This window comes from Somniosus microcephalus, chromosome 4, assembly GCF_052327205.1.
Source record: "Somniosus microcephalus isolate GS21.2 chromosome 4, FLI_Smic_1.0, whole genome shotgun sequence".
In the NCBI taxonomy this organism is placed as follows: domain Eukaryota; kingdom Metazoa; phylum Chordata; class Chondrichthyes; order Squaliformes; family Somniosidae; genus Somniosus; species Somniosus microcephalus.
The window spans coordinates 340,070,001-340,093,499 of record NC_140990.1 but is presented as its reverse complement, the minus strand read 5'-3'; the positions used below and the strand labels follow the sequence as shown (position 1 = coordinate 340,093,499).

General features: G+C 49.8%; 1 protein-coding gene across 2 annotated transcripts in view; it reads left to right on the top strand.

Moving 5' to 3' along the window:
• The window catches only part of LOC147120728 (uncharacterized), a 205,978-nt gene that overhangs the window by 56,666 nt on the left and 125,813 nt on the right, over positions 1-23,499 (top strand). For both annotated transcript variants that reach the window (XR_015078228.1, XM_085986957.1), the window contains exons 6-7: positions 4,363-4,488; positions 17,309-17,369. Coding sequence is in view for 1 of the 2 variants with exons in the window: in XM_085986957.1 (XP_085843083.1) it covers positions 4,363-4,488; positions 17,309-17,369 (187 nt within the window). In the remaining variant the exon portion in view is untranslated. The remainder of the gene's footprint in view (positions 1-4,362; positions 4,489-17,308; positions 17,370-23,499) is intronic.

Below are 23,499 nucleotides of genomic sequence, written 5' to 3'. Positions count from 1 at the left end.
TCCCTCAGTACTGCCCCTCCGACAGTGCAGCACTCCCTGAGTACTGACCCTCTGACAGTGCAGCACTCCCTCAGTACTGCCCCTCCGACAGTGCAGCGCTCCCTCAGTATTGCCCCTCTGACAGTGCAGCGCTCCCTCAGTACTGACCCTCTGACAGTGCAGCACTCCCTCAGTACTGCCCCTCCGACAGTGCAGCACTCCCTCAGTACTGCCCCTCCGACAGTGCGGCACTCCCTCAGTACTGCCCCTCTGACAGTGCAGCACTCCCTCAGTACTGCCCCTCTGACAGTGCGGCACTCCCTCAGTACTGACCCTCCGACAGTGCAGCACTCCCTCAGTACTGCCCCTCCGACAGTGCAGCACTCCTTCAGTACGGACCCTCCGACTGTGCAGCACTTCCTCAGTACTGCCCCTCTGACAGTGTGGCACTCCCTCAGTACTGACCCTCCGACAGTGCAGCACTCCCTCAGTACTGCCCCTCCGACAGTGCAGCACTCCCTCAGTACTGCCCCGCCGACAGTGCACCACTCCCTCAATACTGCCCCTCCGACAGTGCGGCACTCCCTCAGTACTGCCCCTCCGACAGTGCAGCGCTCCCTCAGTACTGACCCTCCGACAGTGCAGCACTCCCTCAGTACTGACCCTCCGACAGTGCAGCACTCCCTCAGTACTGCCCCTCCGACAGTGCAGCGCTCCCTCAGTACTGACCCTCCGACAGTGCAGCACTCCCTCAGTACTGCCCCTCCGACAGTGCAGCACTTCCTCAGTGCTGCTCCTCCGACAGTGCAGCACTCCCTCAGTACTGCCCCTCCGACAGTGCAGCACTCCCTCAGTACTGCCCTTCCGACAGTGCAACACTCCCTCAGTACTGCCCCTCCGACAGTGCAACACTCCCTCAGTACTGCCCTTCCGACAGTGCACCACTCCCTCAATACTGCCCCTCCGACAGTGCAGCACTCCCTCAGTACTGCCCCTCCGACAGTGCAGCGCTCCCTCAGTACTGCCTCTCCGACAGTGCAGCACTCCCTCAGTACTGCCCCTCCGACAGTGCGGCACTCCCTCAGTACTGCCCCTCTGACAGTGCAGCACTCCCTGAGTACTGACCCTCTGACAGTGCAGCACTCCCTCAGTACTGCCCCTCCGACAGTGCGGCACTCCCTCAGTACTGCCCCTCTGACAGTGCAGCACTCCCTGAGTACTGACCCTCTGACAGTGCAGCACTCCCTCAGTACTGCCCCTCTGACAGTGCAGCACTCCCTCAGTACTGCCCCTCCGACAGTGCGGCACTCCCTCAGTACTGCCCCTCTGACAGTGCAGCACTCCCTGAGTACTGACCCTCTGACAGTGCAGCACTCCCTCAGTACTGCCCCTCCGACAGTGCGGCACTCCCTCAGTACTGCCCCTCTGACAGTGCAGCACTCCCTGAGTACTGACCCTCTGACAGTGCAGCACTCCCTCAGTACTGCCCCTCTGACAGTGCAGCACTCCCTCAGTACTGCCCCTCCGACAGTGCAGCACTCCCTGAGTACTGACCCTCTGACAGTGCAGCACTCCCTCAGTACTGCCCCTCCGACAGTGCAGCGCTCCCTCCGTATTGCCCCTCTGACAGTGCAGCGCTCCCTCAGTACTGACCCTCTGACAGTGCAGCACTCCCTCAGTACTGCCCCTCCGACAGTGCAGCACTCCCTCAGTACTGCCCCTCCGACAGTGCGGCACTCCCTCAGTACTGCCCCTCTGACAGTGCAGCACTCCCTCAGTACTGCCCCTCTGACAGTGCGGCACTCCCTCAGTACTGACCCTCCGACAGTGCAGCACTCCCTCAGTACTGCCCCTCCGACAGTGCAGCACTCCTTCAGTACGGACCCTCCGACTGTGCAGCACTCCCTCAGTACTGCCCCTCTGACAGTGTGGCACTCCCTCAGTACTGACCCTCCGACAGTGCAGCACTCCCTCAGTACTGCCCCTCCGACAGTGCAGCACTCCCTCAGTACTGCCCCGCCGACAGTGCACCACTCCCTCAATACTGCCCCTCCGACAGTGCAGCGCTCCCTCAGTACTGACCCTCCGACAGTGCAGCACTCCCTCAGTACTGACCCTCCGACAGTGCAGCACTCCCTCAGTACTGCCCCTCCGACAGTGCAGCGCTCCCTCAGTACTGACCCTCCGACAGTGCAGCACTCCCTCAGTACTGCCCCTCCGACAGTGCAGCGCTCCCTCAGTACTGCCCCTCCGACAGTGCAGCGCTCCCTCAGTACTGACCCTCCGACAGTGCGGCGCTCCCTCAGTACTGACCCTCCGACAGTGCCGCACTCCCTCAGTACTGACCCTCCGACAGTGCAGCACTCCCTCAGTACTGCCCCTCCGACAGTGCAGCACTCCCTCAGTACTGCCCCTCCGACAGTGCAGCACTCCCTCAGTACTGACCCTCCGACAGTGCAGCGCTCCCTCAGTACTGACCCTCTGACAGTGCGGCACTCCTTCAGTACTGCACTGGATTGTGAACCTAGACATTTTTTGTTTCTCAAATCCCTGGAGTGGGACTTGAACCCACAACCTTCTGACCCAGAAGTGAGGGTGCTAACAACTGAGCCGTGGCTCACATGAATGAGGTGAATTGTGACCCTCTTAATGCTGTACTAGGTGAGACCAATTAAATCAACACTTAAGGAAGTTGCCCTAGAAATAGTAGATGTATTGCTGGTCATCTTCCAAAATTCTATAGACTGTGGCACAGTTCCCATGGATTGGAGGGTAGCTAATGTTACCCCACTATTTAAAAAAGGTGGCAGAGAGAAAATGGGGTATTATAGACCGGTAAGCCTGACATCGGTAGTGGGGAAAATGCTAGAGTCCATTATAAAAGATGTAATAGCAGAGCACTTGGAAAACAGTGACAGGATCGGACAAAGTCAACATAGATTTACAAAAGGTAATTTGTGCTTGAATAATCTACTGGAATTTTTTGAGGGTGTAACTGGTAGAATAGATAAGGGAAAACCAGTGGATGTGGTGTATTTGCACTTTCAGAAGGCTTTCGATAAGGTCCTGCATAAGAGATTAGCGTGCAAAGTTAAAGCACATGGGATGGGGGTAAGGTACTGACTTGCATGGAGAACTGGCTGGCAGACAGGAAGCAAAGAGTTGGAATAAACGGGTCTTTTTCCGAGTGGCAGGCAGTGACTAGTGGGGTACCGCAGGGATCGGTGCTAGGACCCCAGCTATTCACAGTATACATTAATGATCTAGACGAGGGAACTAGATGTATTATCTCCAAGTTTGCAGACGACACAAAGCTGGGTGGGTGTGTGTGCTGTGAGCAGGATGCCGAGAAACTCCAGTATGATTTGGACAGGATGGGTGATTGGGCAGATGCATGGCAGATGCAGTATAATGTGGATAAATGCGAGGTTATCCACTTTGGTGGCAAAAACAGGAAGGCAGATTATTATCTGAACGGCAATAGATTGGGAGAAGGGGAAGTGCAATGAGACCTGGGTGTCCTTGTGCACCAGTCGCTAAAGGTAAGCATGCAGGTGCAGCAGGCGGTTAAGAAGGCAAATGGTATGTTGGCCTTCATAGCGAGAGGGTTCGAGTACAGGAGCAAGGATGTCTTGCTGCAGTTGTACAGGGCCTTGGTGAGACCACACCTTGAGTATTGTGTGCAGTTTTGGTCGCCTTATCTGAGGAAGGATGTTCTTGCCATGGAGGGAGTGCAGCGAAGATTCTCCAGACTGATACCTGGGATGGCAGGAATGACGTATGAAGAGAGATTGGGTCGATTGGGCTTATATTTGCTGGAGTTTAGAAGAATGAGAAGGGATCTCATTGAAACTTATAAAATTCTAACAGGACTATTCTAATTCTAGACAGACTAGATACAGGAAGGATGTTCCCGATGGCGGGGAGTCCAGAACCAGGGGTCACAGTCTAAGGATAAGGGGTAAGCCATTTAGGACAGAGATGAGGAGGAATTTCTTCACCCAGAGAGTGGTGAACCTGTGGAATTCTCTACCACAAAAGGCAGTTGAGGCCAATTCATTAAATATATTCAAGAAGGATTTAGATCTATTTCTTATGGCTAAAGGGATCAATGGATATGGGGAGAAGGCAGGAACAAGGTACTGAATTTGGATGATCCGCCATGATCTCATTGAATGGCAGAGCAGGCTCGAGGGGCCGAATGGCCTACTCCTGCTCCGACCTTCTATGTTTCTATGTAACACAGATCAAACATTGGACCTGGGTTTTTCAGAGATTGGGGGAGGCAACATCAATACCTTTCAACTGTTTAATATAAAATGAAATGTTGTGTGGCTCATAACGCAATTATTTTTAACAAAACCTTCTTTCATCTTTAAAAAGGGAAATAAAACCATTGACTCAGAGCGAGCTGACCTCATTCAGTCACACAGAACCCAGAGTACCAGAGGAAAACCGGATCAAAAAGAGAATCAGCAGCCCAATAAAAGAGAGAGTACACCAAACAGAGTGAGTCATCAACCAAACAAAACTCACTCCTGGGTATCTGTTATTCTATATATAAACCCTACCGAACCGCTCGATTAGATTCCAGCCTGTAACTCACTCCCGGGTATCTGTTATTCAATATATAAACCCCCCAAACCCCTCGATTAGATTCCAGCCGGTAACTCACTCCCGGGTATCTGTTATTCTATATATAAACCCTCCCGAACCGCTCGATTAGATTCCAGCCTGTAACTCACTCCCGGGTATCTGTTATTCTATATAAAAACCCTCCCGAACCGCTCAATTAGATTCCAGCCTGTAACTCACTCCCGGGTATCTGTTATTCTATATATAAACCCCCGAACGCCTCGATTAGATTCCAGCCTGTAACTCACTCCCGGGTATCTGTTATTCTATATATAAACCCCGCCGAACCCCTCGATTAGATTCTAGTCTGTAGCTCACTCCCGGGTATCTGTTATTCTATATATAAACCCCCCGAACCCCTCGATTAGATTCCAGCCTGTAACTCACTCCCGGGTATCTGTTATTCTATATATAAACCCCCCTGAAACCCTCGATTAGATTCCAGCCTGTAACTCACTCCCGGGTATCTGTTATTCTATATATAAACGCCCCTGAACCCCTCGATTAGATTCCAGCCTGTAACTCACTCCCGGGTATCTGTTATTCTATATATAAACCCTCCCGAGCCGCTCGATTAGATTCCAGCCTGTAACTCACTCCCGGGTATCTGTTATTCTATATATAAACCCTCCCGAACCGCTCGATTAGATTCCAGCCTGTAACTCACTCCCGGGTATCTGTTATTCTATATAAAAACCCTCCCGAACCCCTCGATTAGATTCCAGCCTGTAACTCACTCCCGGGTATCTGTTATTCTATATATAAACCCCCGAACCCCTCGATTAGATTCCAGCCTGTAACTCACTCCCGGGTATCTGTTATTCTATATATACACCCCCCGAACCCCTCGATTAGATTCCAGTCTGTAACTCACTCCCGGGTATCTGTTATTCTATATATAAAGCCCCCGAACCCCTCGATTAGATTCCAGCCTGTAGCTCACTCCCGGGTATCTGTTATTCTATATATAAACCCCCCAAACCCCTCGATTAGATTCCAGCCTGTAACTCACTCCCGGGTATCTGTTATTTTATATATAAACCCCCCCGAACCCCTCGATTAGATTCCAGCCTGTAACTCACTCCTGGGTATCTGTTATTCTATATATAAACACACCGAACCCCTCGATTAGATTCCAGCCTGTAACTCACTCCCGGGTACCTGTTATTCTATATATAAACCCCCCGAACCCCTCGATTAGATTCCAGCCTGTAACTCACTCCCGGGTATCTGTTATTCCATATATAAACCCCCCGAACCCCTCGATTAGATTCCAGCCTGTAACTCACTCCTGGGTATCTGTTATTTTATATATAAACCCCCCGAACCCCTCGATTAGATTCCAGCCTGTAACTCACTCCTGGGTATCTGTTATTCTATATATAAACCCCCCCAAACCCCTCAATTAGACTCCAGCCTGTAACTCACTCCCGGGTATCTGTTATTCTATATATAAACCCCCCGAACCCCTTGATTAGATTCCAGCCTGTAACTCACTCCCGGGTATCTGTTATTCTATATATAAACCCCCTGATCCCCTTGATTAGATTCCAGCCTGTAACTCACTCCTGGGTATCTGCTATTCTATGTATAAACCCCCTGAACCCCTCGATTAGATTCCAGCCTGTAACTCACTCCCGGGTATCTGTTATTCTATATATAAACCCCCCGAACCCCTCGATTAGATTCCAGCCTGTAACTCACTCCCGGGTATCTGTTATTCTATATAAATACCCCCTGATCCCCTTGATTAGATTCCAGCCTGTAACTCACTCCTGGGTATCTGTTATTCTATGTATAAACCCCCTGAACCCCTCGATTAGATTCCAGCCTGTAACTCACTCCCGGGTATCTGTTATTCTATATATAAAGCCCCCGAACCCCTCGATTAGATTCCAGCCTGTAACTCACTCCCGGGTATCTGTTATTCTATATATAAACCCCCCCGAACCCCTCGACTAGATTCCAGCCTGTAACTCACTCCCGGGTATCTATTATTCTATATATAAACCCCCCGAACCCCTCTGAATCCAGCCTGTAACTTACTCCCGGGTATCTGTTATTCTATATATAAACCCCCCGAACCCCTCGATTAGATTCCAGCCTGTAACTCACTCCCAGGTATCTGTTATTCTATATATAAACCCCCCGAACCCCTCGATTAGATTCCAGCCCGTAACTCACTCCCGGGTATCTGTTATTTGATATATAAACCCCCCTGAACCCCTCGATTAGATTCCAGCCTGTAACTCACTCCCGGGTATCTGTTATTCTATATATAAAGCCCCCGAACCCCTCGATTAGATTCCAGCCTGTAACTCACTCCCGGGTATCTGTTATTCTATATATAAACCCCCTGATCCCCTTGATTAGATTCCAGCCTGTAACTCACTCCTGGGTATCTGTTATTCTATGTATAAACCCCCTGAACCCCTCGATTAGATTCCAGCCTGTAACTCACTCCCGGGTATCTGTTATTCTATATATAAACCCCCCGAACCCCTCGATTAGATTCCACCCTGTTACTCACTCCCGGGTATCTGTTATTCTATATATAAACCCCCCGAACCCCTCGACTAGATTCCAGCCTGTAACTCACTCCCGGGTATCTATTATTCTATATATAAACCCCCCGAACCCCTCTGAATCCAGCCTGTAACTCACTCCCGGGTATCTGTTATTCTATATATAAACCCCCCTGAACCCCTTGATTAGATTCCAGCCTGTAACTCACTCCTGGGTATCTGTTATTCTATATATAAACCCCCCCAAACCCCTCGATTAGACTCCAGCCTGTAACTCACTCCCGGGTATCTGTTATTCTATATATAAACCCCCCGAACCCCTCGATTAGATTCCAGCCTGTAACTCACTCCCGGGTATCTGTTATTCTATATATAAACCCTCCCGAACCGCTCGATTAGATTCCAGCCTGTAACTCACTCCCGGGTATCTGTTATTCTATATAAAAACCCTCCCGAACCGCTCAATTAGATTCCAGCCTGTAACTCACTCCCGGGTATCTGTTATTCTATATATAAACCCCCGAACGCCTCGATTAGATTCCAGCCTGTAACTCACTCCCGGGTATCTGTTATTCTATATATAAACCCCCCCGAACCCCTCGATTAGATTCCAGTCTGTAACTCACTCCCGGGTATCTGTTATTCTATACATAAACCCCCCGAACCCCTCGATTAGATTCCAGCCTGTAACTCACTCCCGGGTATCTGTTATTCTGTATATAAACCCCCCTGAAACCCTCGATTAGATTCCAGCCTGTAACTCACTCCCGGGTATCTGTTATTCTATATATAAACCCCCCTGAACCCCTCGATTAGATTCCAGCCTGTAACTCACTCCCGGGTATCTGTTATTCTATATATAAACCCTCCCGAGCCGCTCGATTAGATTCCAGCCTGTAACTCACTCCCGGGTATCTGTTATTCTATATATAAACCCTCCCGAACCGCTCGATTAGAATCCAGCCTGTAACTCACTCCCGGGTATCTGTAATTCTATATAAAAACCCTCCCGAACCGCTCAATTAGATTCCAGCCTGTAACTCACTCCCGGGTATCTGTTATTCTATATATAAACCCCCGAACCCCTCGATTAGATTCCAGCCTGTAACTCACTCCCGGGTATCTGTTATTCTATATATACACCCCCCGAACCCCTCGATTAGATTCCAGTCTGTAACTCACTCCCGGGTATCTGTTATTCTATATATAAAGCCCCCGAACCCCTCGATTAGATTCCAGCCTGTAGCTCACTCCCGGGTATCTGTTATTCTATATATAGACCCCCCAAACCCCTCGATTAGATTCCAGCCTGTAACTCACTCCTGGGTATCTGTTATTCTATATATAAACCCCCCCAAACCCATCGATTAGACTCCAGCCTGTAACTCACTCCCGGGTATCTGTTATTCTATATATAAACCCACCGAACCCCTCGATTAGATTCCAGCCTGTAACTCACTCCCGGGTACCTGTTATTCTATATATAAACCCCCTGATCCCCTTGATTAGATTCCAGCCTGTAACTCACTCCTGGGTATCTGTTATTCTATGTATAAACCCCCTGAACCCCTCGATTAGATTCCAGCCTGTAACTCACTCCCGGGTATCTGTTATTCTATATATAAACCCCCCGAACCCCTCGATTAGATTCCAGCCTGTAACTCACTCCCGGGTATCTGTTATTCTATATATAAACCCCCCGAACCCACCGACTAGATTCCAGCCTGTAACTCACTCCCGGGTATCTATTATTCTATATATAAACCCCCCGAACCCCTCTGAATCCAGCCTGTAACTCACTCCCGGGTATCTGTTATTCTATATATAAACCCCCCCGAACCCCTTGATTAGATTCCAGCCTCTAACTCTCTCCCGGGTATCTGTTATTCTATATATAAACCCCCCTGAACCCCACAATTAGATTCCAGCCTGTAACTCACTCCCGGGTACCTGTTATTCTATATATAAACCCCCCTGAACCCCTCGATTAGACTCCAGCCTGTAACTCACTCCCGGGTATCTGTTATTCTATATATAAAGCCCCCGAACCCCTCTATTAGATTCCAGCCTGTAACTCGCTCCCGGGTATCTGTTATTCTATATATAAGCCCCCTGAACCCCTCGATTAGATTCCAGTCTGTAACTCACTCCCGGGTATCTGTTATTCTATATATAAAGCCCCCGAACCCCTCTATTAGATTCCAGCCTGTAACTCGCTCCCGGGTATCTGTTATTCTATATATAAGCCCCCTGAACCCCTCGATTAGATTCCAGTCTGTAACTCACTCCCGGGTATCTGTTATTCTATATATAAACCCCCCGAACTCCTCGATTAGATTCCAACCTGTAACTCACTCCCGGGTATCTGTTATTCTGTAGAAGAGATGCATTTTAGGGGAAGCTAGATAAGGTCATGAGAGAGAAAGGATTAGGAGGATATGTTGATGGGGTGAGATGAAGAGGGGTAGGAGGAGGCTCGTGTGGAGCACAAACACTGCGTGGACCTGTTGGGCCGAATGGCCTGTTTCTGTGCTGTAAACACTGTGGTAGCATAGTGGTGATGTCACTGGGCTAGTAATCCGGAGGCGTACACTTAATGTTCTGAGATATGAATTCAAATCCCACCACAGTAGCGGGGGAATGTAAATTCAGTTAATTAAATAAATCTGGAATAAAAAGCTAGTGACCATGCAACTACCGGATTGTCGTGACAAACCCATCAGGTTTACTAATGCCCTTTAGGGAAGGAAATCTGCCGTCCTTACTTGGTCTGGGCCTATATGTGACTCCAGGCTCACAGCAATGTGGTTGGCTCTTAACTGCCCTCTGAAAGGGCCCAGCGAGACACTCAGTTGTAAGAAACTACTATGAGAAACAATATTAAGAATAAAACCCGATGGACCACTTGGAGGAAGCACTGAGAGTAGCAAGAGCACAGAATGTACTCTGGATGGGGGACTTCAATGTCCAGCACCAAGAGTGGCTCAGTAGCACCACTACTGACCGAGTCCTGAAGGATATAACTGCCAGTCTGGGCCTGCGGCAGGTGGTGAGAGAACCAACACGAAGGAAAAGTCTACTTGACCTCGTCCTCACCAACTTGTCGCAGATGCATCTGTCCATGGTGGTCACTGCACAGTCCTTGTGGAGACAAAGCCTTGTCTTCACACTGAGGACACCCTCCATTGTGTTTTGTGGATAGATTCAGAACAGATCTAGCAGCTCAAAACTGGGCATCCCTGAGGCGCTGTGGGCCATCAGCAGCAGCAGAATTGTATTCCACCACAATCTGCAACCTCATGGCCCAGCATATCCCTCACTCTACCATTACCATCAAGCCAGGAGACCAACCCTGGTTCAATGAGGAGTGCAGAAGAGCATGCCAGGAGCAGCACCAGGCGTACCTAAAAATGAGGTGTCAACCTGGGGAAGCTGCAACACAGGACTACATGCATGCTAAACAGTGGAGGCAGCATGCTATAGACAGAGCTAAATGATCCCACAACCAGCAGATCAGATCAAAGCTGTGCAGTCGTGAATGGTGGTGGACCATTAAACAACTAAAGCGAGGAGGAGTCTCCGTGAATATCCCCATCCTCAATGATGGTGGAGCCCAGCACTCGAGTGCAAAAGACAAGGCTGAAGTGTTTGCAGCCAGAAGTGCTGAGTGGATGATCCATATCAGCCTTCTCCTGAGGTCCCCACCATCACAGAAGCCAGTCTTCAGCCAATTTGATTCACTCCACGTGATATCAAGAAATGGCTGAGCGCACTGGATACAGCAAAGGCTATGGGCCCCGACAACATCCCGGCTATCATGCTGAAAACTTGTGCTCCAGAAATAGCCGCGCCTCTAGCCAAGCTGTTCCAGTACAGCGACAACACTGGAATCTACCCGACAAGGGGAGCGGACCTGGAGGGAGCACAGCGAGAGCGGAGCAGTTAAAAGGAGCGGCAGCAACTCAACAGAGGCAATTTTTGAAAAAGTGACGTCAGAGTAAAAAGTGACATTGGCACAAGGGAAGGAGCTGATTGGTGAGTGTATTTTTTTTAAGTTCGTGAGTTTATTTTTACTAAGTTAGTTAATAGCCTATTAAATAGAGGGAAAGAGCTGATTGGTGAGTAGCTGGGGAGTGTTTTTTGTTAAGTTTTAAGTTTATTTCTGCTGGGTTAGTTCTTAGTCTATTAAATAGAGGCATAGCAGGGCAGCTCAGTCACATGGAGTGCACATCCTGTGCCATGTGAGAAGTCCTGGACGCTTCGCATAGCCTGGTTGACCACATGTGCGGGAAGTGTTACCAGCTACAGCAAGTCGAGCTCCGGGTTTCGGAGCTTGAGCGGCGGCTGGAGTCACTGCGGTGCATCCGCGAGGTTGAGAGTTACATGGATAGCACGTTTCTAGGGGTGGTCACCCCGCAGCTTAAGAGTAAGCAGGCAGAGAGGGAATGGGTGACTGCCAGACAGAAGAGGAGGACCAGGCAGATAGTGCAGGAATCCCCGGAGTGCATCGCGCTCTCCAACCAGTATTCTGTTCTGAGTACTGGTGAGGGCAATGGTTCCTCTGGGGAGAGCAGCCAGAGTCAAGTCCACGGCACCACGGGTGGCTCAGCTGCACAGGGGCAGGAAGAAGAGTGGAGGAGCAATCGTGGTCGGGGATTCGATAGTTAGGGGAACAGATAGGTGTTTCTGCAGCCATAGACGTGACTCCAGGATGGTATGTTGCCTCCCTGGTGCCAGGGTCAATGATGTCACTGAGCAGCTGCAGGACACTCTGAGGGGGGAGGGTGAACAGCCAGAGGTCGTGGTCCATATCGGTACCAATGACATAGGCAGAAAGAGGGATGAGGTCCTGCAGGCAGAGCTTAGGGAGTTTGGAGAGAGATTAAAAAACAGGACCTCAAAGGTAGTAATCTCCGGATTACTCCCGGTGCCACGTGCTAGTGAATACAGGAATAGGAGGATAGAACAGATGAATGCGTGGCTGGAGAGATGGTGCAGGAGGGAGGGCTTTAGATTCCTGAGGCATTGGGACCGTTTCTGGGGAAGGTGGGACCTGTACAAGCCGGACGAGTTACACCTCAACAGAGCCGGGACCAATATTCTCGCGGGGAGGTTTGTTAGTGCTGTTGGGGAGGGTTTAAACTAGCTTGGCAGGGGGATGGGCACCAGCATATAGGAGTAGAAAAGAGGAATAAGGTGCATAAAAGAGTGAGTGTGTTGGACAGTACTCGAGAAGAAAGTACTAGAGGTGGTAGTAGTACCATATTAGATAGGAGCAGACTAAGAAAGGCTCCGAAAAATTCAAAAATGGGTTTAGAATGCATGTACGTAAACGCACAAAGTGTGGTGAATAAGGTCGGTGAGCTATAGGCACAATTAGTCGTGTGGCAATAACGGAAACGTGGCTTAAAAACGGTGAGGACTGGGCACTTAATATTCAAGGGTACAAGGTGTTCAGGAAAGATAGGGAAGGTAAAAAGGGAGATGGGGTGGCAGTGCTGATTAAGGAAGACATTGTAGTGTTGGAAAGGGAGGATGTTCTTGAGGGGACAAGGACAGAATCCATTTGGTTAGAGTTGAGGAGCAAAAAGGGTATGATCACACTACTGGGGGTATTCTATAGGCCTCCAAATAGTGAGAGGGAAGTAGAGGGGCAAATCTGCAGGGAAATCGCAGAGATATGCAAGAGATATTGGGGGAGAAATTCGGTTGTTAGCGCCACCGATTAACGCCTAAAGAGGCCGAGAAGTGGGGCACTAGCCAATTTCCGGGCGGGCGCAAGGCTCCTAGCCTCATATTGAGCATGCATTTAGCGCCGGCGCTAAATCTTAGCGCCCGCTCATGGGCGCCGGCTGATTATGACGTCATTTGAGTGTGCAACGCCTTTTGGGCGCCCCGGACTGGAAATTCAGTGGCGCCCCCCTCCGTAGCGCCTGGCGCTAATAGTGACAGCTTACCTGGAACCTTACCAAGCCACTCTCGGGCTAGAGGAGCGTTATTTAAAGGGGACTGGTGTGGTTTAAAAGCGGCAGCCATTTTTGGAGCACAACTTCCTCGAGAGCTACAAAGAGTTGCTGAGCTGCACACTGAGAGCCATTTGACCACTGAGCCAGCGCAGGCAGACGATCTTCAACCTTCTGACCATCACCTTGCTGTTGGTGAGCCTTGACAACGGGGAACCTTCCTGTGGGCACTTATTGTGGGGGCTGCATTGGAGGGGAACGTCCTGCTGCTGAATCATCTGGAAAGGGCACTGAGACGCTGGGAGAGGGGGGCAGGCATGGCCAGACGGAGGAGGGCGAACAGACGTCGCCACAGCAGACCTTACGCTGGCAGGGTTTTCTGACTGCAGTTTTCATACATGAACATGCCGGAGGAGCAGTGTGTCAGAAGGCTGCGATTTAGAAAGGAGGTGGTGACTGAGCTGTGCCAGCTGCTTCAGCCAGATCTGCAGCCTCAGATAAGGTGCAGGACATCTCTGTCAGTGGCTGAGAAGATGCCTGCTGGCCTGAACTTCTACGCGAGCGGCTCTTCTCAGGCTGCGCGTCAGAGGCTGATCAGAAGTAGCTTCTAGGCCCCTCTCACGGAATGCTTGTTGCCATTCCAAGAACAGGAATGGAACCGGTCTGATACCCCCAAGCCTGTGAAGGGCAAGATGCATGTAAATAGCAGGCATGGCCATTGTAAATGAAGAAAGTGTTTCATTACACAAAATGTGGTTCCTTCAAACATGAGAAAGCTATGGCAACAGAAAGCAAAACTAATACACTGACACATAACTGCCTCTCACACCCGGGAGACTGTCCAAAATATAAATCACATTCCGACCATCTTCCTTGGCCTCGATTCCACTGCGCCAACCAAAGCATCCAATGCCCCATCAGTGAGGCGTTCCGCCCTCTGCCTCACCCTTTCCATTTCTTGTTGGGCTGGTGCACCACAGGTAGGCTCCCACCGCTTTGAAGGCCTACAAGGCAGTGAGTGTGTCTGGTGATGCCGATTGACCTGCCCCTTTAAGAGCTGGCCGGCACCAGTGTGTCTCAGGGAAAGTGATTATTGACAACACCCTCGCTGCGCCCCGGCGCCGCAAAATTGGGTTGTGCCGCCGGGTTAGTGCTTTAAGAGTAGCGTGCAGCGCCTGATTTAGCGCCGCAATCACCTTTAGGGGCGCTGCAACCCAATATCGCGCTAGGTGGTGCTAAATTGCGCCTGGCGCTAAACTTTGCGCATCGCCAGGACTAGCGCCCCAAACGCGGCTATACCGAATTTCTAGGCCATTAAGCGGTGATATTGGGGGACTTTAATTACCCAAATATCAATTGGGATAATGCTAGGGTAAAGGGAAAGGAGGGGAGGAATTTCTGAAATGTGTCCAGGAGAATTTCCTTGACCAATATATTCTTGGCCCAACTAGGAAGGAGGCATTGCTGGATCTGGTGCTGGGGAATGAGCTGGGCCAGGTCTGTGGGAGAACACTTGGGTACAAGTGATCATCGTATCATAAGATTTAGATTAGCAATGGAGAGGAGCAAGGAACAGTCTAGAGTGGAACTTCTAAACTGGAATAGGGCTAACTTCAATGGGATGTGAAAGGATCTAGCCAGGGTAAAATGGAACCAAAGACCGACAGGAAAAACTGTAACGGAACAATGGGAGATCTTTAAGGAGGAGATGTTCCAAGTACAGGCTAGATACATTCCAACAAGAGGGAAGGGTAAGGGAACCAAAGCAAGGGCTCCTTGGATGATGAGGGAGATAGAGAAGATGATGAAACAAAAACAGAGGGTGTATGATATATGTCAGGTGAATTCTTCAAGGGAGAACCAGACCAAATACAAGAGGATGAGAGGGGATGTGAAGGTGAAAATAAGATTGGCAAAGAGAGAATATGAGAGTAGAATGGCGGTCAACATAAAAGGGAACCCAAAAATCTTCTGTAAACAGTAAACGGGTAGTAAGAGGCGGGGTGGGGCCTAATAGAGACAAAGAAGGTGATATATGCTTAGAGGCGCAGGGCAAGGCTAGAATACTCAATGAGTGCTTTGTATCGGTGTTTACTAAGGAGGTGGATGCTGACAAAATATTGGGAGAAGTGGAAAAGATAGAAGCAATGGAAGGGGTGAAAATTGATAGACAGGATGTACTAGAAAGGCTGAGTATGCTTAGAGTGGACAAGTCGCCTGGTCCAGATGGCTTGCATCCCAGGTTGCTAACAAAATTGGGGGAGGAAATAGCGGAAGGGCTTGCCATCATTTTCCAATCTTCCCTAGATGCGGGGGAGGTGCCTGAGGATTGGAAATTGGCAAATGTGACACCATCGTTCAAGAAAGGGTGTAAGGACAATCCTCGTAACTACAGGCCGGTCAGTTTAACATCAGTGGTGGGTAAAGTTTTAGAAACAATAATCAAGGAAAAATTTAACGGGCACTTGGAGAGGTTTAAGCTAATTAAGGAGACCCAACACGGGTTTGTGAAAGGCAGATCGTGTTTGACTAACCTAATTGAATTTTTTGATGAAGTAACAGAGGATTCATGGAGGGAATGAAATGGATGTTGTCTACATGGATTTTCGGAAGGCGTTTGACAAAGTATCACATAGAAGGCTGGTTAACAAAATTGAGGCTCATGGAATAGATGGGTCAGTGACAGCTGGGATAAGGAATTGGCTTAAGGACAGAAAACAGCAAATTGTGGTAAATGGCTGTTTTTCAGACTGGAGGATGGCAGGCGGTGGTGTTCCCCAAGGGTCAGTGCTGGGGCCACTGCTTTTTTTACTATATATATATATAAATGACCTGGATATTGGAATACAGAGTAGAATCTCTAAATTTGCCGATGACACCAAACTTGGGGGTGCGGCAAACAGTGAGGATGATACCAATCGACTGCAACAGGAAATAGAAAGGCTAGCAGAATGGGCAGACAAGTGGCAGATGGAATTTAATACAGAGAAGTGTGAGGTGATGCAATTTGGCAGAAGGAACAAGGAGAGGCAATATACACTTAATGGCACAGTTTTAAATAGTGTGCTGGGACAGAGGGACCTGGGAGTTACTGTGCATAGGTTCCTGAAGGTGGCGGGACATATTGAGAGAGTGATTAACAAAGCATATGGGATCTTGGGCTTCATAAATAGAGGTATTGAGTACAAAAGTAGAGAAGTTATGCTGAACCTTTATAAAGCGCTGGTTAGGCCACAACTGGAGTATTGCGTCCAGTTCTGGTCACCACACTTTCGGAAGGATGTGACGGCACTTGAGAGGGTGCAGAGGAGATTTACCAGAATGGTTCCGGGGTTGGGGATCTTAATGATTTGATAGAGGTGTACAAGATTATGACGGGTTTGGATAGGCTAGACGGGGAAAGGGTGTTCCCACTAGTTGATGGTACAAGGACTAGGGGACACAGATTTAAGGTTTTGGGCAAGAGATACAGGGGGGACGTGAGGAAAAATCTTTTTACGCAGCGAGTGGTGATGACCTGGAATTCGCTGCTGACGGAAGTGGTGGAAGCGGAGACACTCAATGTTTTCAAGGGGAGACTGGATAGGCACTTGAGGGAAATAAACGTGCAGCTCCAACAGCACTCAAGAAGCTCGACACCATCCGGGACAAAGCAGCCCACTTGATTGGCACCCTATCCACCACTTAAAACATTCACTCCCTCCACCACCGGCGCACCGTGGCTGCAGTGTGTACCATCTACAAGATGCACTGCAGCAACTCGCCAAGGCTTCTTCAGCAGCACCTCCCAAACCCGTGACCTCTTCCACCTAGAAGGACAAGGGCAGCAGGCACATGGGAACACCACCACCTCCAAGTTCCTCACCAAGTCACATACCATCCTGACTTGGAAATATATCGCCGATCCTTCATCGTCGCTGGGTCAAAATCCTGGAACTCCCTCCCTAACAGCACTGTGGGAGCACCTTCACCACACAGACTGCAGCGGTTCAAGAAGGCGGCTCACCGCCACCTTCTCAAGGGCAACTAGGGATGGGCAATAAATGCTGGCCTTGCCAGCGACGCCCACATCCCAGGAACAAATAATAAATAAAAAGTATGTAATAATTTTAATAAGAACAACCGAGAGAATTATGCTATTTAATTTACAAATATAATTACGAAGTAACTAATGCCACAACTTCCCCACTGTTCTGTTCACTGCAGCGAATTTAAAACTCCCAGAAGCACATCAGGGGGCGGAGCTCCAACCAGCAAAGGCTTTAAGGTATCGTACCCCTTCAAAATAGGTTCCATTGCAATGAAGTTTGGCACTGTGTGAGATGTAGGGAATAGGGCAAAACTCCACTTCTGGGCTCGGAACAGGTAGAGCACGGGTTAGATAAAAAGTAAAGCTCCCTCTACCCTGCACAATCAAACACTCCCAGGGCAGGTACAGCACGGATTAGATACAGAGTAAAGCTCCCTCTACACTGTCCCATCAAACACTCCCAGGGCAGGTACAGCACGGGTTAGATACAGAGTAAAGCTCCCTCTACACTGTCCCATCAAACACTCCCAGGGCAGGTACAGCACGGGTTAGATACAAAGTAAAGCTCCCTCTACACTGTCCCATCAAACACTCCCAGGGCAGGTACAGCACGGGTTAGATACAGAGTAAAGCTCCCTCTACACTGTCCCATCAAAGATTCCCAGGGCAGGTACAGCACGGGTTAGATACAGAGTAAAGCTCCCTCTACACTGTCCCATCAACCACTCCCAGGGCAGGTACAGCATGGGTTAGATACAGAGTAAAGCTCCCTCTACACTGTCCCATCAAAGATTCCCAGGGCAGGTAAAGCACGGGTTAGATATAGAGTAAAGCTCCCTCTACACTGTCCCATCAAACACTCCCAGGGCAGGTACAGCACGGGTTAGATACAGAGTAAAGCTCCCTCGACACTGTCCCATCAAACACTCCCAGGGCAGGTACAGCACGGGTTAGATACAGAGTAAAGCTCCCTCTACACTGTCCCATCAAACACTCCCAGGGCAGGTACAGCATGGGTTAGATACAGAGTAAAGCTCCCTCTACACTGTCCCATCAAACACTCCCAGGGCAGGTACAGCACGTGTTAGATACAGAGTAAAGCTCCCTCTACACTGTCCCAACAAACACTCCCGGGGCAGGTACAGCACGGGGTTAGATACAGAGCACAGCTTCCTCTACACTGTCCCATCAAACACTCCCAGGGCAGGTACAGCACAGGTTAGATATAGAGTAAAGCTCCCTCTACACTCTCCCATCAAATACTCCCAGGCAGGTACAGCACAGGTTAGATACAGACTAAAGCTCCCTCTGCACTGTCCCATCAATCACTCCCAGGGCAGGTACAGCACGGGTTAGATAGAGATTAAAACTCCCTCTACACTGTCCCTTCAAACACTCCCAGGGCAGGGACAGCACTGGTTAGATACAGAGTAAAGCTCCCTCTACACTGTCCCATCAAACACTCCCAGGGCAGGTACAGCATGTGTTAGATACAGAGTAAAGCTCCATCGACACTGTCCCAACAAAAACTCACAGGGCAGGTACAGCACGGGTTAGATTCAGAGTAAAGATCCCTCTGCACTGTCCCATCAAACACTCCCAGGGCAGGTAGAGCACGGGTTAGATGCAGAGTAAAGCTCCCTCTACACTGTCCCATCAAACACTCCCAGGGCAGGTACAGCACGGGGTTAGATACAGAGTAAAGCTCCCTCTACACTGTCCCATCAAACACTCCCAGGGCAGGTACAGCACAGGTTAGATACAGAGTAAAGCTCCCACTAGACTCTCCCATCAAACACTCCCAGGGCAGGTACAGCACAGGTTAGATACAGATTAAAGCTCCCTCTGCACTGTCCCATCAATCACTCCCAGGGCAGGTACAGCACGGGTTAGATAGAGATTAAAACTCCCTCTACACTGTCCCTTCAAACACTCCCAGGGCAGTTACAGCACTGGTTAGATACAGAGTAAAGCTCCCTCTACACTGTCCCATGAAACACTCCCAGGGCAGGTACAGCACGGGTTAGATACAGAATAAAGCTCCCTCTACACTGTCCCATCAAACACTCCCAAGGCAGGTACAGCACATGTTAGATACAGAGTAAAGCTCTCTCTACAGTGTCCCATCAATCACTCCCAGGGCAGATACAGCACGAGTTAGAGACAGAGTAAAGCTCCCTCTACACTGTCCCATCAATCACTCACAGGGCAGGTACAGCACGAGTTAGAGACAGAGTAAAGCTCCCTCTACACTGTCCCATCAATCACTCACAGGGCAGGTACAGCACGGGTTAGATACAGAGTAAAGCTCCCTCTACACTGTCCCATCAAACACTCCCAGGGCAGGTACAGCACGGGTTAGATACAAAGTAAAGCTCCCTCTACACTGTCCCATCAAACACTCCCAGGGCAGGTACAGCACGGGTTAGATACAGAGTAAAGTTCCCTCTACACTGTCCCATCAAAGATTCCCAGGGCAGGTACAGCACGGGTTAGATACAGAGTAAAGCTCCCTCTACACTGTCCCATCAACCACTCCCAGGGCAGGTACAGCATGGGTTAGATACAGAGTAAAGCTCCCTCTACACTGTCCCATCAAAGATTCCCAGGGCAGGTACAGCACGGGTTAGATAGAGAATAAAACTCCCTCTACACTGTCCCATGAAACACTCCCAGGGCAGGTACAGCACGGCTTACATACAGAGTAAAGCTTCCTCTACAATGTCGCATCAAACACTCCCAGCCCACGTACAGCACAGGTTCGATACAGAGTAAAGCTCCCTCTACTCTGCCCCATGAAACACTCCCAGGGCAGGTACAGCACGGGTTAGATACAGAGCAAAGCTCGCTCTACACTCTCCCATGAAACACTCCCAGGGCAGGTACAGCACGGCTTACATACAGAGTAAATCATCCTCTACAATGTCGCATCAAACACTGCCAGCCCAGGTACAGCACAGGTTCGGTACAGAGTAAAGCGCCCTCTACGCTGTCCCATCAAATATTCCAGGGCAGGTACAGCACGGGTTAGATACAGAGTAAAGCTCCCTCTACACTGTCCCATCAAACACTCCCAGGGCAGGTACAGCACGGGGTTAGATACAGAGTAAAGCTCCCTCTACACTGTCCCATCAAACACTCCCAGGGCAGGTACAGCACAGGTTAGATACAGAGTAAAGCTCCCTCAACACTGTCCCATCTAACACTCCCAGGGCAGGTACAGCATGTTTTAGGTACAGAGTAAAGCTCCCTCTACACTGTCCCATCACACATTCCCAGGGCAGGTACAACACGGGGTTATATACAGAGTAAAGCTCCCTCTACACTGTCCCATCAAACACTCCCAGGGCAGGGACAGCACGGGTTAGATACAGAGTAAAGCTCCCTCTACACTGTCCCATCAAACACTCCCAGGGCAGGTACAGCACGGGTTAGATACAGAGTAAAGCTCCCTTTACACTGTCCCATCAAACACTCCCAGGCCATGGACAGCACGGGTTAGATACAGAGTAAAACTCACTCTACACTGTCCCATCATACACTCCCAGGGCAGGTACAGCACAGGTTAGCTATAGAGTAAAGCTCCCTCTACACTGTCCCATCAAATACTCCCAGGGTAGTTACAGCACAGGTTAGATACAGAGTAAAGCTCCCTCTGCACTGTCCCGTCAATCAATCCCAGTGCAGGTACAGCACGGGTTAGATAGAGATTAAAACTCCCTCTACACTGTCCCTTCAAACACTCCCAGGGCAGGTACAGCACGGGTTAGATACAGAGTAAAGCTCCCTCTGCACTGTCCCATCAAACACTCCCAGGGCAGGTACAGCACGGGTTAGATACAGAGTAAAGCTCCCTCTACACTGTCCCATCAAACACTCCCAGGGCAGGTACAGCACGGGTTAGATACAGAGTAAAGCTCCCTCTACACTGTCCCATCAAACACTCCCAGGGCAGGTACAGCACGGGTTAGATACAGAGTAAAGCTCCCTCTACACTGTCCCATCAATCACTCCCAGGGCAGATACAGCACGCGTTAGATAACGAGTAAACCTCCCTCTACACTGTCCCATCAATCACTCCCAGGGCAGGTACAGCACGTGTTAGATACAGAGTAATGTTCCCTCTACACTGTCCCATCAAGTACTCGTAGGGCAGGTGCAGCACGGATTAGATAGAGAGTAAAACGCCCTCTACACTGTCCCATAAAACACTCCCAGGGCAGGTACAGCACGGCTTAAATACAGAGTAAATCTTCCTCTACAATGTCGCATCAACACTCCCAGCCCAGGTACAGCACAGGTTCGATACAGAGTAAAGCTCCCTCTACTCTGCCCCATGAAACACTCCCAGGGCAGGTACAGCATGGGTTAGATACAGAGTAAAGCTCCCTCTACACTGTCCCATCAAACACTCCCAGGGCAGGTACAGCATGTTTTAGATACAGGGTAAAGCTCCCTCTACACTGTCCCATCAAACACTCCCAGGGCAGGTACAGCACAGGTTAGATACAGAGTAAAGCTCCCTCTACACTGTCCCATGAAACACTCCCAGGGCAGGTACAGCACGGGTTAGATACAGAGTAAAGCTCCCTCTACAGTGTCCCATCAAACACTCCCAGGGCAGGGACAGCACGGGTTCGATACAGAGTAAAACTCATTCTACACTGTCCCATCTTACACTCCCAGGGCAGGTACTGCATGTGTTAGATACAGAGTAAAGCTCCCTCTACACTGTCCCAACAAACACTCCCAGGGCAGGTACAGCATGGCTTAGATACAGAGTAAAGCTCCCTCTACACTGTCCCGTCAATCACACCCAGGGTAAGTACAGCATGGGTTAGATAGAGAGTAAAACACCCTCTACCCTGCCCCATCAAACACTCCCAGGGCAGATACAGCACAGGTTAGATATAGAGTAAAGCTCCCTCTACACTGTCCCATCAAATACTCCCAGGGCAGTTACAGCACAGGTTAGATACAGAGTAAAGCTCCCTCTGCACTGTCCCATCAATCACTCCCAGTGCAGGTACAGCACGGGTTAGATAGAGATTAAAACTCCCTCGACAATGTCCCTTCAAACACTCCCAGGGCAGGTACATCACGGGTTAGATACAGAGTAAATCTCCCTCTACACTGTCCCATCAATCACTCCCAGGGCAGGTACAGCACAGGTTAGATACAGAGTAAAGCTCCCTCTACACTGTCCCATGAAACACTCCCAGGGCAGGTACAGCACGGGTTAGATACAGAGTAAAGCTCCATCTACACTGTCCCACCACACACTCCCAGGGCAGGTACAACACGGGGTTAGATACAGAGTAAAGCTCCCTCTACACTGTCCCAACAAACACTACCAGGGCAGGTACAGCACGGGTTAGATATAGAGAAAAGCTCCCTCTACACTGTCCCATCAACCACTCCCAGAGCAGGTAGAGCACGGGTTAGATACAGAGTAAAGCTCCCTGTAAGCTATCCCATCAAACACTCCCAGGGCAGGTACGGCACGGGTTAGATACAGAGTAAAGCTCCCTCTACACTGTCCCATCAAACACTCCCAGGGCAGGTACAGCACGGGTTAGATACAGAGTAAAGCTCCCTCTACACTGTCCCATCAAAGATTCCCAGGGCAGGTAAAGCACGGGTTAGATACAGAGTAAAGCTCCCTCTACACTGTCCCATCAAACACTCCCAGGGCTGGTATAGCACGGGTTAGATACAGAGTAAATCTCCCTCTACACTGTCTCATCAAACACTCCCAGGGCAGGTACAGCATGGGTTAGATACAGAGTAAAGCTCCCTCTACACTATCTCAACAAACACTCCCAGGGCAGGTACAGCACGGGTTAGATACAGAGTAAAGCTCCCTCTACACTGTCCACATCATACACTCCCAGGGCAGGTACTGCACAGGTTAGATACAGAGTAAAGCTCCCTCTACACTGTCCCATCAAACACTCCCAGGGCAGGTACAGCACAGGTTAGATACAGAGTAAAGCTCCCTCTACACTTTCCCATCAAACACTCCCAGGGCAGGTACCGCACGGGTTAGATACAGAGTAAAGCTCCCTCTACACTGTCCCATCAAACACTCCCAGGGCACGTACAGCACAGGTTAAATACAGAGTAAAGCTCCCTCTACACTGTCCCATCAAACACTCCCAGGGCTGGTACAGCACGGGTTAGATACAGAGTAAAGCTCCCTCTACACTGTCCCATCAAACACTCCCAGGGCTGGTACAGCACGGGTTCGATACAGAGTAAAGCTCCCTCTGCACTGTCCCATCAAACACTCCCAGGGCAGATACAGCACAGCTTAGATACAGAGTAAAGCTCCCACCACACTGTCCCATCAAACACTCCCGGGGCA